At 37.2% G+C, this 17,556-nt stretch overlaps 1 protein-coding gene across 1 annotated transcript; it reads left to right on the top strand.

Moving 5' to 3' along the window:
• Positions 1-5,464: 5,464 nt before the first annotated feature.
• LOC139980640 (uncharacterized) lies at positions 5,465-16,728 on the top strand. Its single transcript, XM_071992432.1, has 5 exons — positions 5,465-5,624; positions 14,123-14,290; positions 14,694-14,813; positions 15,097-15,237; positions 16,462-16,728. The coding sequence occupies exons 1-5, from the start codon at positions 5,562-5,564 to the stop codon at positions 16,711-16,713; spliced, it is 744 nt and encodes a 247-aa protein (XP_071848533.1). The 5' UTR covers positions 5,465-5,561; the 3' UTR covers positions 16,714-16,728.
• The last annotated feature ends 828 nt before the right edge of the window (positions 16,729-17,556 follow it).

Here is a 17,556-nt window from a genome sequence, read left to right as displayed (position 1 = left end):
ATTCAGTTTATTGTTTTATTGCCCAGCTCAAAACATGTAAAAAATACAATATCTTTATGGAAATTGATTTATAAATTGATTAATATACAGAATTCCAATTGCAAGTTGAAATGATTTATGTAAACAGCATTCAAATGGCCCGTGGAAGATTTAAGGAGCCCACAACATTTCATTACTTATCGTACAGGTAATCAAAGTAATAAACATACAAATGAATTAGTCATGGCTATTACAATTAGTATAAAGTGTCCAATCAAGTAAAATGGCTCTTGATTGGTGAAAAGCACTTGCAAACCTCTGCTATAGATCAGTTAGTCTTCAAATTGAGTAATATTCATAATAACAATAACAATGATAATACAATAGCAGTTATGCAGGCCCTGTTTTTACCACGTTATTTGATACTCTCTTACCTATAAACAATTGTGAAAATAACTAGACATTAGATGACTTTGTTGGGCAACTTCTTGCACCGTCATGGATAATTGTCACCAACTTTCATCAAATGAAACCCATTATGTCATCTTTTGTGCAATCGCATAACAATTAATATTTGGGATAGATAGGTTAATGCTACATCATGGCATAACCCCATTTGTCAATTGTGTTAAAATTTATGATCCAGCCAATGTAAAAAAAAATCATTAATAATTGGTACCTTGCATTCAATAATGTGAGCATATTCCCAGTGGGATTGGGTATGGTGAAATTAAACAAAATACGACATAATGGAATAATACCTACAAAAAAAAGAAAGAAAAAAGATTCACCTCATCACACCCACCCATACAAAAAAAGTATTGCTTTAAACACAATTTTAATTTTCATCATTTGAAAAGTGGGGTCACAGTAGGGTTTTCATCTAATTTCCATTCTGCTTTATGGTGTTTGTTTTTCATTGGAACAGAATCAGACCTGGCAACAGGCATGTATGCAAGTATAAAACTTCTCATATATAGTAATATCCCGGGGTGAACTTGATATGAACTATGTTTGAACATGGCACCAATGTGCCTTCAAAATGAATTTAAAAACTGCTCTTTGCAACTACAAGATGTCAGTATAATGGATTTCACTTGTTGAACCTTAGTGAGGCAACTTACCTTGGACCTGCATTACTGAACACCTCTAAAGGAGCACCACTGAAGTATTATTGGTTTCGATGATAATCGTAACCTATGCATTCATGCAGGCGGAGAGTGTGTGTATGCGTGTGTGGGTGCGTGTGTGGGTGTGTGCGTGTGTGTGATGCCTCACTTGTAAACACGATATCTCAAGAAGGGAAGCTTGGACAATTTTATTTTTGATGTTTATGAGTACCACACTGAGTAGAAGAACCCTATTGTTTTGAGGGGAGGTCAAAGGTCACTTGGAGTCACCAGGGGCCAAATAGTTAAAACCTCGTAAACAAGATATCTCAAGGAGGTAAGCTTGGACCAATCTAATATTAATTAAGGAGCAAAGCCTATTGTTTATTGTGGAGGTCAAAGTTCATTTGGGGTCACCAGGGGCCAAATTGTGTAAACCTTGACATCTCAAGACAAAAAGGTTGGATCAATCTCGTATATCGTGTGAAGAAGTACCACATTGAGTTCAAGATCCCTATTGTGTTTGGTTGAGATCCAAGTCCATCTGGGGGTCACTAGAGGTCAAATTGTGAAAAACCGTGTAAAGACGATAACTCAAGAAGGGAAGGTTGGACGAATCTCATATTTAGTTGGTACGCGTTCAGTACAAGATTTTATTGAGGTCAAATGTCATTTGGAGTCACGAGACTCCAAATTGTGGAACCTTGTTTTATAAGTTACCGTCTCTCCCACAGACCAGCATATCAGATATAATGTGTGTTACGCCTCGTACGATTAGGAGGCTATTGGCAATTGGAGATGAGCTTATGGGCAACCGTAGAATCTAAAACATTAAGTTCGACTAAATTTGCATTGGCTTCAACGTACCGCTCGGAAGCCTTATTTTGCGTGCAAAAAAGGTGTACTTTTTTGTCGTATTTATTTCAGGTTGGATGTAGTTTCGTTGTGACCAAGCAGCGTTTTTGAAGCTTAACAGTTCTTCTTGTTCGATTTTGTACTATGACCAATTCAAAATAATTGTGTAAAACGGTCTTAGTTTGGCAAGGTTTTGTCTGGATCGGCTGTTGATCTCAATTTGTGTAGTCTCTTCCACCAGTTTCAGAATAGCTAGGCCTTAACAGTAACGTTCGACTTTCGTCGCGTTTATGATTATGGGACAACTTGAACAAACCTGGGTAGGCCTGTGAGCATATTTATGTTGTCTAGGCCAGCAACGGTTGGGTAGAAAAGGGTTCGTTAGAACAACAACGTGAAGACTACGAGTCAGAATACCAATACACTTAAGATGGCAAAACATCTCCTACATGGTTTCTTAAGGCAATTTTCCTACTGGCTATCAGTCATCATTCGCAAAGTATAGAACAAATTAAGGAGTTTTGAGACAAGTTTGCTGTTGTTACTAATATGAATTTTGGAAGAGAGATGCATTACAACCTCAGATTAACATTGCGTAAAAGGTTGCTTTGATTTTGGCAGTGAAATGGAGTTATAGCGATATTTCTCGCGCAACAATCTGCAGCTAACAGACAGATAATTAATTGGATAATTAATTTGTTGAGGCCTGAAAATCTTCACAACATGATTCCTCATGATAGCAATCATTGATACTTTTCATACATGGTAAATGGATTTGCCATATTGAGTACAAGAATCCTATTGCTTGTGAGGTCAAATCTCCTATAGGTCACCAGAGGTTAAACTCTGAAAAACCTTTTACATGATATGTAAAGATGGAAATCGTGGATACCTCTAATACTTGTTGTGTGGATTCATAACATTGAGTACAAGACCCCTATTGTTTTTGATGGAGGTGTGTATAGCCACGTACAGTAGACTGACCTCTGTTATCATGCCATAGTGTAATTGTAACAGCTAGTTCTGGTTATTCTAACAAGCATAAGTCTAGTGCATTGAAGTCATCGAAACCTCAATGCATTCTGCATTCTGGTTAAAGTAATGGGTTTCGCGAATGTAGAAACTAAAATATTGAAGCTAGTTGATATGACATTATGCTGGCATTGGTTTCAGGACCAAATTCGGTTTTAAAAGGGGTTTTGTGGCTAAATCCCGCGTCGATTACACGTTTTTAAAGTAATGGGTTTTGTAAATGTAGAATCTAAAATATTGAAGCTAGTTGATATGACATTATGCAGGCATTGTTTTCAGGGTCAAATCTGTTAACATTCCACCTTGAAATATGGAAAAAAAACAGGGTGTTGAGTTTGTGTCTCTTTAAGAAGCAAAGCAAGATTAATAAAAAGAGAAAAAAAAAACATTCCAAAATTCAGCTTATTGTGGCTCAAGCTGTAACCTCTAAAGTTCTGTGTATGAAATAACATTAACACCAGTGATGATTCCATTTTGTTAAGTTGTTCATCACAATCGGTTCAATCCTTAACGTTAGTGATACTAGATGGGCGTGCTTCTTCTTTAATTTCGTTAATCATTGGCGCAGTGCCAACAAAGCAAGTTTAATAAAAAAAAATAGTTTAATAAAAAATACAAAATAAAACATTCCAAACTTCAACTCATTGTGGCTCAAGTTGTAACCTCTTAAGTTCTGTATATGAAACAACATTAAGACAAGTGATGTTTCCATTTTTTCAGGGGTTCATCACAATAGGTTCCATCCTTAAAGGTAGTGATAATAGCTGGGTGTGCTTCTTCTTTGATTTCGTTAATAATCGGCGCAGTGCCAACAAAGCAAGTTTAATAAAAAAAAAAAATAGTTTAATAAAAAATACAAAATAAAACATTACAAACTTCAACTCATTGTGGCTCAAGTTGTAACCTCTTAAGTTCTGTATATGAATCAACATTAAGACAAGTGATGTTTCCATTTTTCAGGTGTTCATCACAACAGGTTCCATCCTTAAAGGTAGTGATAATAGCTGGGTGTGCTTCTTCTTTGATTTCGTTAATAATCGGCGCAGTGCCAACAAAGCAAGTTTAATAAAAAAATAGTTTAATGAAAAATAAATTAATTAAACATTCCAAACTTCAGCTAAATGTGGCTCAAGTTGTAACTTCTTAAGTTCTGCATACCAATTAACATTAAGACCAGTGATGTTTCCATTTTGTTCAGGTGTTCATCACAATCGGTTCCATCCTCAAAGTTAGTGATAATAGCTGGGTGTGCTTCTTCTTTAATTTCTTTAATCATCGGCGCAGTGCCAAAGTTTAACATTTAAAATTAGATTATTCTTTGTTCTGAAACAATTATAAGTGTTTCTTCTCTTCCTTTTCGAAAAAAAAAACCTGAATAAACTTGGTTGGGCTTGTTTGAGTTTATGTGTAACTTTGTTAATAGTTGCTATACACTTGTTTTTTAGCTGCTTTCACTGATGTTTTTAGATAATTGCGATATATTATTGCGCTTGTTCCAACACAGTTGTCTTGTATGCAAATTTATGCGAGCAGTGAGCTATGTTCAGGTTCCTGGAACAAGTAAAATCCTTATTTTGAAAGTGTCGAGATGAATGACATTGAAAACCCATTTAATTGGAATACCCTTCCTCACGTGTGTATAAAGTCATCTGTCGATTTCGAAAACATGTAATCGGCACATGATTTAGCCACCCAAACCCCTTTTAAATCCGGTTTCTATTAAATGAAAATAATTATTGTCATAATCATTATATTCAATCCACGTTAAATTTCTATGTTCTAGAGCGAGGTAACTGATTTTAGCAATAGTACAATAGAAGGTTAACATGAATACATTACAGTAGGTTTAAGGGAAGACATTACAGTAACGTGCAAAGAGGCAGACCCTGGTTTGATGAATAAGGCGTTGTTGCCTTGGGGTCGTTTAAGCAGACCTTCACTTGAAGAAATAGGAATGGGAATGTTTAGGGGTCTTTATTGAAAGGGGAAAAAATGTTTAGACGTCCAATGGAAAGGATAAAAGGAGCTGGGACGGTGACTCGGACATAATAAACGCCGCCTACGCTTATATTTATGTCTTTTATATATATCCATTGATGGTGTCATATCGACAAAAGGACAAGCGGTTTCAACTAGTTGACGCCCCCATTAGTGTAGCGGATAACAGCTGTATTTAGTATTAACATGTTTTGTATTTCTATAGTATCGGTGACCTTTGGTTGATCTTGGGGATTTCCGAGAAGTATGATGGTATAAAGATACCAGGGTCGATCTGGCTGTTTTTATATTATTTATTTTACAATAATATGTGTTTCTATAGGTCACAGGTACCCAGCCAGCGTCATCAAACCTTTAATAAAACCTTTCATATTCTTGGAAACTAATTGTAACATGGATCCGGTCCTCTGTTATAATAACTTACGTCAATGACACATGTAACTCGGATTTTAAGAGAAAAGTAAGCTTACCAGAAAGGATAAAAGGAGCCGGGATGGTGACTAGAACCCAATAAACGCCAGCTACACTTACAATTTCTTCGACTGATATACAGTTGTGCCAAACATCGCTGCAAGTTATTTCATCGCTATGGCTCAAGAGATGCGAGGAAAAGATCTTTCCGTGGTGATGGATTCACCTCCTGCGTATCAGGTAAGGAAATCACTCAAGCTTTTCTCTTATTTTCTTTGTTGTTTCAATTGCAAATAACTATTTTAAAGCTCATTCGAAATTTGATTTCAATTCATCAAGCCAGCTCACAACCTTTTGTAAAAAAAAAAAATCACCACTTGGTTGATCGTTAAATATAACGAGTAGTGAATGTATACTTTTTCGATTAAGAAACGATTTCGTCGTCCAGACATTTTATCCGTGTCATTATCAACACTTGCAAATTCAAATGTGGAATATTAACAAGTTTACTCAATATGTTACATACAACTTGACAAGTAAGTTCATGAATTGCAATAAATAGGGATTTCCATGTCAGGTCAGTTTGTCGAATCCTTTCCTGTCATGTTAAGCCTATGCTGCTCACCGTGAGTATCGATTTTCTGTGTTCGCGGGTTTTTCTATGACTTAGTGTATTCGTTTTATATTGTCTTTTCCTGTCATTCTGCAAGTTTTTGTGTTCAATCTGTCCTGGTTTTTGTCCTGTTTAAGTGTTGTCCGTGGTTTTAGGTCTGTAGCGTCAGTGTATCCTATCGTTCAGTGTACAGTCTCTGTTGAGCCTAAGCTGCTCACCGTGAGTTTCGGTTTTCTGTGTTCGCGGGTTTTTCTGTGACTTAGTGTTTTCGTTATGGCTGTGCCTGATCGTTTAGTCTGCTGTGACGAGTATAACATGTGGATCGAGTTTGAGATTTCTTGCTTGGAATGTGATTTTAATTCAGCGTCTAGTAAAGCTATTGTGTTTGTTTGCGATAAGTGTGTGAAATTTAAGGAATTAGAGGAGCTATTGAATAGCTGTAGTTGTGAATGTACGGAAGTCGGGAATAGTAGGACTGTAAGTAGTGCAGTTGTAGAAAGGGATCTTTGCGAGGATGTTCCAACTTGTAATGGTTTCGACGTGTTACCTGTGAGTTGCGTGATGTTGGTGATGGGAATGAAGTCTCCCAGGAGGGAAATAGTGAGTGGCTAGTAGTGGACGAAGTGCGTGATGATTGTGATGTGATAGACGATGGTAGTGTGGTTTTAAACAGCGGTCAGTGGGGACGGGAGAAGTCGAGAGGAAGAATGGTATTGTGTGGGGATTCACTAGTACGGTATGTAGACCGAGAGTGCTGCAGGGCGTATAAAGCAAAAAGGGCCAGGGTATGTTTGCCAGGTGCTAAAATCCAGGATGTCAGTAAAAGGGTAAACAAAATCGTGTCAGATGAGGAGGTGGCTGTGGTCCAGGTAGGCACCAATAATGTGCAGAAGGGGTCGCAAAACATTAATGAATTGATGTGTCGACCAGCATCAAACTCGGGCTAAAGTTGTCATATGTAGTATATTGCCAAGATTTGACAACAAGGTTCAGTCAGATAAGATTGTAACTTTGAATGGTTTCTTGCATAGTCTGTGTGCTGACTTCGGCTTCACATTTGTTGACATGTGTTCATCTTTCCAGTCTAGAAGGGATTTGTTCGCCAGGGATGGGTTGCACTTAGCTAATACCGGGGTCTCGTTGTTTGGTAGGATGGTGAATTACCTGTTGAACAGCTATGTTTAAACTAAATTGGGGGCGATGAGGGCAGAAATACATTTCGATAAGGATTATGTTCCTAGTGGAGGCGATTATAGACGTTTTGAAAGCAAGGAAAGTGATAGTCATAGTGCTAACTTTAGGAGGCATGCTAAGGTACATAGTTTCAGGGATAAGCTGAAGATTGTCTTTACCAATGCTAGAAGTATTCGTAAAAATTTTGCTGAATTTACTGTGCTTCTTGAGGATCTGAAACCTGATGTGTTTGGTATCACCGAATCTTGGTTATGGGAGGACATTGATAGTGCTGAGGTTTCTCACCCGGGGTATGTTGTGTATCGTTAGGACAGAAGGGATACTCATAATTGGATTGGTGGGGGAGTTTTACTGTATGTTAGGGATGACATTGTAAGTGTTGAGATATCTCAGTTGCAAGGGTCTTTTGTAAATTCTGTCTGGTGCGAGTTGTCCACAGAAAACCCCAAGAGGTCTAGTGATGTTATCACTGTTGGTGTTGTTTACCGTTCTCCTAAAAGCAGTGCTGATAATTTTGTCTTGCTGTTTGATTCAATTAGAAAGGCTGCTAAAGGTGATTTTGTTATAATGGGCGACTTTAATTTTCCTGACATTAATTGGATAGATGGTTCCAGTGGTAGGAAGGGTAGTTACTTTCTAGATGTTGTTCAAGATTGCTTTTTACATCAACATGTTACTTTCCCTACTAGGGGGGATAGCATCCCGGATCTTGTTTTGAGTTATGATCCAAGCAATGTTGTGGATTTGACGGGTCTAGGAAAACTAGGAACTAGTGATCATGATATACTAGCTTTTGATGTTGTTTGCAAAGTCGTAAATTCTGTTAGCAAGGAAAAAGTTCCTGATTTTCGAGATCAGATACAGAGGCAATTGAAACTTTACTAAAGGGTACAGATTGGATTAATTTGTTTAGAGATATGAGTGCTTCTCAGTCTTGGATTTATTTAGCTGATAAATTAAAGGTCATTATGGAAAATCATGTTCCGTGGAAGAATCGTCTTCATAAAAGCAGTATGCCTCACTGGATGAATAAGAAAGTTAGATGTGCAATTAGGCAAAAACGTAGAATGTTGTTTGAAAGTTGTTTAGGAGGACTAAATCTGAATCTCTTCTGGCCAAGTTTAAAATTCATCAGCTGAAGGTAGAATGCTTAGTCTCTGATGCAAAAATGAATTTCGAAAGTAGCATTGCCCTAAAAATTAAGGATAACCCAAAGGCCTTCTTTTCTTATGTCAGGTCAAAGCAGAAAGTTAAAGATGCAATTGTTTCTCTTAGGGCACCACAGGCTGATAATATAGTTACTGATAGTCAGGATCTTGCAGATCTTTTAAACAACTATTTTGTGTCGGTTTTTACAAGGGAAGATATGAGTAGTATTCCTGATTATTAAGGGGCAGTGATAGGCCTAAACTGGATAAGGTCTTATTTTCGGATGAGGTTGTCTTAAAGGAGCTGCTTCGTCTAAATGTTTCTAAAGCTTCTGGACCGGATGCAATCCATCCTTATTTGTTGAAGACTTTTGCACACCGTTTCTGCGTTCCACTGTCATTGGTTTTTAGTAAATTTATGAATGAAGGTTATGTTCCTAAGGACTGGATATGTGCTAATATTACCCCCAATTTTCAAGAAAGGTGATAAGTCTAAGCCCTGTAATTAGAGTCCCGTTAGTCTCACTAGTGTTGTTTGTAAGGTCATGGAGTCTATTATTAAAAAGTCTATGGTCTGTCACTTTAGCAGTCAGTCTTTGATCAGAGAGTTTCAACATGGCTTTTGGCAAAAAAGGTCTTGTCTCACTAATATTCTTGAGTTTATGGAAGATGTGACAAGCTCACTAAATAGGCAGAAGTCTGTAGATGTTGTGTTCCTGGATTTCCAGAAGGCCTTTGATAAAGTTCCCCACCATCGTCTTTTACTTAGGCTGAAGAGTATGGGTTTCATTGGGAATTTACTGTCTTGGATGGAGAATTGGCTTGGTAATAGTAAACAGAGGGTGGTAATTAAAGACTGTGCTTCTTCTTGGCAGGGCGTTACTAGTGGGGTTCCACAAGGGTCTGTATTGGGTCCCTTGTTGTTTGTTGTCTATATAAATGACATCGACGGAGATATTTTGTGTACAGCTAAGAAGTTTGCTGATGACACCAAATTGTATTCTGAGGTCTCTTCCAAAAGCGATTCTGAGAAGTTTCAAACGGATTTGGATAAGGTTTTTTCCTGGTCTCAGGGGTGGCAAATGCTTTTTATTATTGCTAAATGCAAGGTAATGCACATTGGTAGTAGTAACCAAAAGTTTGCATACAATCTTAATGGTGTGGAGTTACAGGAGGTCTCTGTTGAAAGAGACCTAGGTATCTAAATTGACTCATCTCTCCAACCTTCTAAACATTGTCTTCAAGCTGCTAAAAGAGGTAATAGGGTTTTAGGTATGATCAAGAGGAACTTCAGTTTTCTGAAAGAGGACATCGTAGTTAGGCTTTTTAAGCAGTTGGTTAGGCCTCATCTGGAGTATGCTTTGCAGGCTTGGAACCCATATTTTACTAAGGATAAGGAAGTACTTGAAAAGGTCCAGAGGAGAGCTACTAGATTGATGAGATCCTTAAAGAGGGTTCCTTATTATAGGCGGTAACAACTGTTGAATCTCACTACACTGGAGCTTAGGAGGTTACGTGGGGACTTGATCCAGGTTTTCAAGATTGTGTATGGTTTCGACAATTTATCCTTTACGGACTTTTTTATGTTTGCTAACAGTAGTTGTACCAGAGGTCATTGTCCTAAACTCCAAAAACGCATAGGATTAATAGTCGGATTAATATTCGGCATAACTTTTTTTTTAATAGGGTTGTGAATGAGTGGTATGGTTTGCCTGAGAAAGTTGTACTTGCAAGTAGTGTCAATGGGTTAAAGAATGCTTTGGAAAAACACGTTAAGCATTGTAATCGGGTCTGAGTGTTTTTGTCTTCAGTTTTTTTCTCTCTCTATAGGGTCCTTGATGGGGACTTAAGTGTCCCTCCTGATCTTTTTTTCTACTAAACTAAACTAAACTAAACTTTTAAACTCACGGCAACATAAAGTCGGTATTTGCTATGCCGTTTGAATGATTAATATTCGTTAAGACAAAGTGTTAGTATACTTTGCTTTTGCATAAATGTACCTCATTGTGTTGTCATTAGTACATCAGATTATATCATCTGATTGTGTCTTTTCAGGCGACTAGATTAAAGCAAATAAGTGAGTAGTAACCTGAGAAACTTCGTTAGTTACTTGAGCGGCATGCGGGTCATCAGAGCTGCAGGTCCTAAACTGATAGCGATTTCTCCCTTCATTTAGTCATGCTCTGTTGATAATAACAACACTTTTTCTTATCAATAAATATATGAAAATAGGATATTTTACATTACAACAAAGAGATCTTAGAGTAATTTTACCCAAACCAAACTTATTAAATAAACAGAACAACAATATGAGTGTTATAACATCATTCTTCCCCGTTCTTGCGTCCTTACGGAATTGAACAAAGTGTGATTTGAAACAACACGCTCTGAAGGTTTCAAAATTTTGACTTCAGTATATCGTACCCAATATTGTCTCTTTTACCGCAAGTTGCCAAATATGAAATGTAACAAACATATCAATTCCCCAGCGCTCTTACTTATACAACGGCGGAAAGTCACAACAGTTACTCACCACCCCAGTTGACTTAATGTTAGGCCATGTTTTTCTTCACCGATAACAGTTCTTTTCTCATTTCATTACACTTTGTCTAATACATCTTTAGAAAGGTGGAATAAATATCTTTATATCTCAGTGGTTTTCTAGTTTCTATTTAGTATGGCACAATCGGACTTTGGGGGTTAAAAATGTAGAACTACGTAACTTTTGAAACCAAAAGTCACACGTAAAACACACATGGCAACATGTTGCGTCTTCTGGCTTTTGAAACTCCCATAATTGAAAGTTCAATTGTGTCTCTGTAACACTGGCCCTCATCTTTGTCTAAATTGAATATGCATTACAAATGAATGACAGATTCTGTACATATAAAAATTATTGTGATTGGTTAAAATTCGCAATCGGACCTAGAGGTAACAAATGAGAGTCATCGTTAGAAAATATCGACCTTCTTGCCCAACCTCGAGAGACGCTATTGTAAACGCCCGAATGGTAGCCTAGTATAGTGTACTGTGTAATCTTGTTAGTTAATTAATAAATAACTATAATCTAATAATAACACAAGACAGGTTATTCCAGTTGTTAAGGCATTGTATTCCATAGTAATAATCCCGTATCTCTGTATATAGTACTATAGTAGAACAATCTGTTATATAAGCTCATTTACTCTTAAATCCATATATGGGCATAGATAGTCTAGGATGGTGGCTGGGGTCAGGGTAGGCATGTAACATCCAGGCAGGACTGGCAGTGGTTGGTCTAAACTGCAGGTTGCAGTACAATATGTAACATCTCCCTTTCTTTGTAAGTTAGATGATGTCACAACAACCAGTGTATTAAATACAATGACTACATGAAATTTTAACATAGTCGTTAAATACAATCATTATAGTGGTTAAATACAAAGATTAAGAATATCTTATTTACATGATGTAGTCCTTCGCCCAGACATGTTTTGTCTTTAGTCTAGTGCTTCTACGTATCTCTTCAATTATTTAGTCTCAGTATTCTCTCGCATGTCTCTCTCCTCACTTTCTGGGTCAACAAGCTGCATGTCTAGCAGTTTTAATGAGTCATAGTTTTCCTTAGTTTTACGAAAGTGTTTACGATTTCGACAATAATTTGTACCATCAAGTGTTTCGACAATGTATGAGCGGGGTTGACCAGTTCGAGAAATCACTATTGCTGGGACCCACCCCTTTTCTGTTTGCATTCTTATGTTTTCACCGGGATATAGTTGGGCTAGGGGTCTTGCTTGCCTGTCAAAGTAGGTTTTCTGCGTTTGTCGTTTTTCAGCAAGTCGTTTGGTTACAGTGTCCGGTTTCAATATACGGGATTGCAGGAGCCGTTCACTAGTGGGTAGCCTTGTTTTAGTTCTGCGTCCAAATAGTCGTTGGGCGGGTGACCCGAGGATGTCGTCTATGGGGGTAATGCGATACTCAAGCAATGGGGGCCTTGACAATACTCTTTTGTCATTGTAAGCAAACCCTTAGCTATCTGCGCAGCTTTTTCGGTCATACCATTCGACTGAGGGTGGTACGGACTAGAAGTTGTATGGTGAAATTGAAACAAACTTGTGAAAATTCAGAAAAACAATTACTGCTAAATTGTGGCCCGTTGTCACTTACAAGTGTGTCTGGTATCCCATGTCGTGCAAATTGAGACTTCAAATTTGTTATTACAGTTTCGCTTTTGGTGTTTGGGAGATGTGCCATTTCAAAATATCCAGAATTATAGTAGTCAATCAAAATTAAAAAATCTTTACCCCTCCATTCAAACAAATCTGCACCAAGTTTTTCCCATGGCCTTGTTGGAACATCATGCGGCATCAGGGGTTCTTTGGAGATTTGATTTCTGTATTTGTTACAAATCTCACATTTAGATATAAGATCTTCAATATCTGCATTCATCTGAGGCCAGAACAGAACATCCCTGGCCCTTCAAGTTCGTTTGCATTTTCAATGCCAAAATGAGCGCTATGAATTTGCGCAAGAATGTCACGCCTCATTTGAAGTGGAACGATAACTTTATCACCCCTGAATAGTATGTCGTCATTGACAGTAGTTTCATGCTTGTAGCTCTAATAAGGCCTTGCGCAGACTGGAAGTTCTGACCATGTCTCAGGCCAACCCTCTCCGATATATTTCACAAGAGTTTGCAAACTACTGTCCTCTACTGTGAGTTGTCTTAGTTTCATTAACTTATCATTTGACATAGGAAGCATCTGAATCTGAGGCTTCTGAGCTATTTCAAATTCTTTCTCTCCTAGATCATCAGCTATTTCTGCCAAGCTACACCTAGACAACGTGTCAGCTATGTATAATTCTTTACCAGGTTTGTAATTAACTGACAAAGGGTACTTTGACCTTTCAAAAGCATATGTTGAAGCCTGTGGGGAGTTTGGTACAACGGTTTTGTAAATATCGCCTCTAAGGGCTTGTGATCGGTTTCGACTTTGACTGACTTTTGACCATATAAATATTCGTGGAACCTTTCACAACCGAATAAAATCCCTAACATCTCCTTTTCGATTTGTGCGTAATTTTAGGAAATTTAAACTTTAAGTTTAGTGCAAAATACTATGTAACCAAACAAAAAAATCGTCATTTGCTGCATCAAGGAGGCCTAGGCCATTGTCATAACAAGTAATTTGGCAACAGTATAGGCCTACAGGCACTCGTAACGTTGTGTTTGTGTAGTGTTTTGAACGAGTCTTGTTCAAATTCTTCGTTTTCTGTCATCTTTTGGAAAAGCGTGCAGTAGAAATCCTTTTTTACTTGTGGTGGAGCAACCTGCAACCACATATCGGCTCGGCATATTTAACAGTTACGAGATAAATTTACGTAAAAACAAAACTCCAAACACCAAATCTCAATTATACTACGGAGCACTGCAACAGTGTAATATTGTGTGTTCTCAGACGTTTAAGAATGTAAACATAGCGTCTCGGAAGTGAGCTGAGATGCTCGACTGACGTCACGCCGCATTACCGTAAATACAACAATTTTTATAAAGTTTTATTACCCTCGAATTTTTGATCGTTTAGTCCTCGAGGATGCAAGCTTCGTTTGACACGAATTGGGTATCATTGGAAAGCTTCGAGTGTACAGAATACGATAATAAAGAAGTTTTTCCCATTTTATAACCCCTTTAAAGATGTTCATGGATTGGCTCGTTTTGAGTTGCATATTTCACAAGTATAATATACATATAAAAGGTCAATTGAATGTATTAAATGATTTTCATGTCTTTTCACTGTATATAGTCACAGGAGCCGAGTAAGACGAAACTCTATGTTATCGCCGTAACAGTGACAATTGTCACTCTGTTGGTGTTATCGTTTGGTGTGTTCTACCTCGTGTTTTCTGCGCAGAATCCAAAGGTTGTGAACAACTTGACGACGGGAGATGGAGATCAAGTAGTTATAATAAGGGTTAGTAAAGAAACCTAACGACAATTAGGTCTAAGTGCAAAACAATATGAAAGGTAAAGGAAATCAATGTATACTTCGGATATTAAAATAAACTTCACACTGATGAAATACTACAATTTTGAATGAAAGATCGATTATTACCATAAACCGATATCAGTTTTACTATCAAAATATTGCGATGGCAGAGTTAGGGTGGGGCTTGGGTGATGAAGGATGAATATGAATGGGCAAGGGTGCACGAAGGATGAAGAAGAGTAGGCAGCGATACATCGTGGGACTGGATGTGGTGAGGGAGTATGGATGCATTGTTTCCACATGTATTTAGTGTCGATGTATATGCAGTTACCTCTGTGTAAATTAATGAATGAAAACTGACAAGAATGATGTCTTATTCTGTTTACAGGAAGTGGCTTTTGAAATGTCTGATGGCGTTCCAAGAAACGAAAAAATGATGGTCGAGGGAAATATTCTGATCATAGAGAATTTGAACGACGGATATACTGCCACATTTGACCATGACAAGGTAATACTGATAGCTTTTTTTTCCTTTTTTTTATGTAGCAACATTTTATCAAAATTACGAAATGTAAAGAATCAAACTTACATTACAATTGATCAAACCATAAGACATACTAAAGCATCAATGTCAGCTTGAATCATTCATTATAGATGTTTCGCTTTTTGTTATGGGAAGGGATATAGAGCGTAGAGTTTCCATGGTATCCACTGGCTACTTTTAATGACTGAAACTTAAGAGCTTTTATGAATTCTTTCTTTCTACTTTTGTCTTTCTCGTTTTGATTTAGAACATCATCATGATTAAAGATCTGAAAAACAACAATTGCTACTTCACTCCACTCGAAGACTACCCTGGAGATATGACTGTGGATAATTTAGACAATATTCTCCCCTTCTTCTTTCGAGAGGCTGATTCATCTTCCGATAAGGTAAGAAAGATATCCTTATCGTTAAGGAGGAGATCAGGAGGAAGGCGTGGTGGGTGGAGAGACAGAGAGCGTGCGAGGTGGAGAGAGGTGGAGGTGGAGGTAGAGAGAGGGTGAGGGTGAGAGAGGGTGGGATGTTGATATATATTCATGATGACGACCTTTGTTTGTTTGTAAAACTAAACCAGTTGTTGCTGACGCGAAAAGGTGATAAATTAGAAATTTGCCACCATTTCTTTGTTACGAAAACAAGAGACTGGGTCAGAGACTAATCAAACCAACATTATCATGAGGTGTTTGCATTTCCCCTCACCAAGCTGGTTGGAGAGGGAGGGAGGGGGGGGGGGGGTGGTGAAGAACAAAGGTAACTGGTTTCGTCTTTCCATTGTTCGAATGATATGATCATTGCTATTATGAGAATGGAAAACATTTTAAAAATCCTTTTCCTAAATAGGTAACTGCATATATGTTATCATACAGTTTACTCATATGGTCCCAGTCTATCTCGCCATATGCCACAAAACCTAGTAAGGCTACAGTCAGTCCGATATCAGTCCACTCTTGCACTCATGCGAATTATCTAGGCTGGTCATCGTGATACGTCATCATATGCAGCGACTCTAAAGAACTATTTGTGATAAAGCTCATCTTCTTTGTTTGTCGAAACTATAACTTTGAGTCAAATCGAAATGTGAAAAGATGAAACATCTCATCTGTAGTCTACATTGACTGACCCTATATGTAAATAGATGATGTGGATTGAAACAGGAATATCTTCATATTTGAACTTTTCCGAATGTCAAGTTAGTAGAGAAAATCAAACACCTTTAAATAACTGATAAGTATAAATTACAGTCTTGTATTTATATTTGAACACGCAAGATTATTTTAAAATATTGGCATTGTCATTATGCCTTGATAGTCCGATAATCAAGTATCTCAATGAATACCCCTCTCCCTCAAGGAAAAGCAAAACTTTTGTGAGATGACCTCAATATGTTGATGTCAACTTAAAAGCAGAAATATTTCATTATTGTCAATTGTACTTTAGAAAATTTAATAGGTGATATGTATCATTTCAAGTTAGTACCTTGTAAATCTTGTTTTCTTATAAGAATGTTAATTTGGAGTATTTACATGTTGTTATTACTTATGTTTCTCAACCGTTGAAAAAGCGACTGAATTTAATCGATATAACTTTAAAATGATTTTTTGTTTTCGATGTAGGTACTGAATCATTCCAATGCAAGGATGTATGCAGAACAATTACAACCGATACCAGCTGGTTTCCTCAAGTTAATCAATACAGCTGATCAATGTATTGATAGTTTATCCTTCTGGGTTGAGCCAATGAGCAACCAAGATACACGGATTGTGCGAGCGGCAGTAAGACAGCAAGCGAATGTAGTACCAGTAGTACCATGTGAACTATGGGTGATAGTAACAGATTGCGAAACCTACTTTATTACTGTTTGTTAATCGGAGGAGTTAACAATAAAAGCTCGTTGAAATCATATGTAAAATTATTTTAAAACAATACCATTGTAATCCCCTTTTTAAAATTTATAATAGTGTTGTCTTACAACTAACAGGAATCGGTGTGTATTGGGGCTTCTTACAATAAAGTTTAGCTACAGGTTGTTTATAACTCCTTTCTGTACTGTATACTAAAATAGTGACGTTACTAAAAGTCAGAATTCTTATTACTGTGTTGACCTGTTACATCTCCATATAACAAATATTGCCAGCCCTTGTAACTGTTAAATTATTTTTAAGTTGATGCCACGAAGTACCACAGACGTTGCCACCCTAATGGACTTTTGATTACATTTACTTTTCTCAGAATTCTTTTCACTTCCTCACAGTAATGAGGGAGGAAATTGTAGACAATCGTTATATAGTGAGTTTTCATGTCATGCTTCAAAGCAATTGTATCGACATATGATAAGTATGAATCCGGTTTCTAGCAGATAAAGGTTATAGGACCTGTTAATGCTGTCAGTACAAGTGCTCTGAAGCGTATTTTGAGAGTACATATCATAGAGCATAGCGAAATTGTTCGAACTAACTGAAAACTTAACGGAAGCATAATATTTTCTAACCTATAATCTAAGAATTCATCCATCTCTCAATGTGTGAATGTGTATGTATTTATGTATGTTTGAAGATTAATTTCTTGTTCTCTTAACACTTATTTGCTAAGATGTAGTCTTTATGAAGAAAAACTAGTGGGTGTATCATTATGGAGAAAATAATGAATATTCAGTGTATTTTACATATCATTATCGCAATTAATACTGGAGTCTAACGGGTTGTGGGGTA

This window comes from Apostichopus japonicus, chromosome 2 (genome assembly GCF_037975245.1).
Source record: "Apostichopus japonicus isolate 1M-3 chromosome 2, ASM3797524v1, whole genome shotgun sequence".
Lineage (NCBI taxonomy): Eukaryota > Metazoa > Echinodermata > Holothuroidea > Aspidochirotida > Stichopodidae > Apostichopus > Apostichopus japonicus.
The sequence above is the reverse complement of the archived record's forward strand: the minus strand, read 5'-3'. Positions and strand labels throughout refer to the sequence as shown.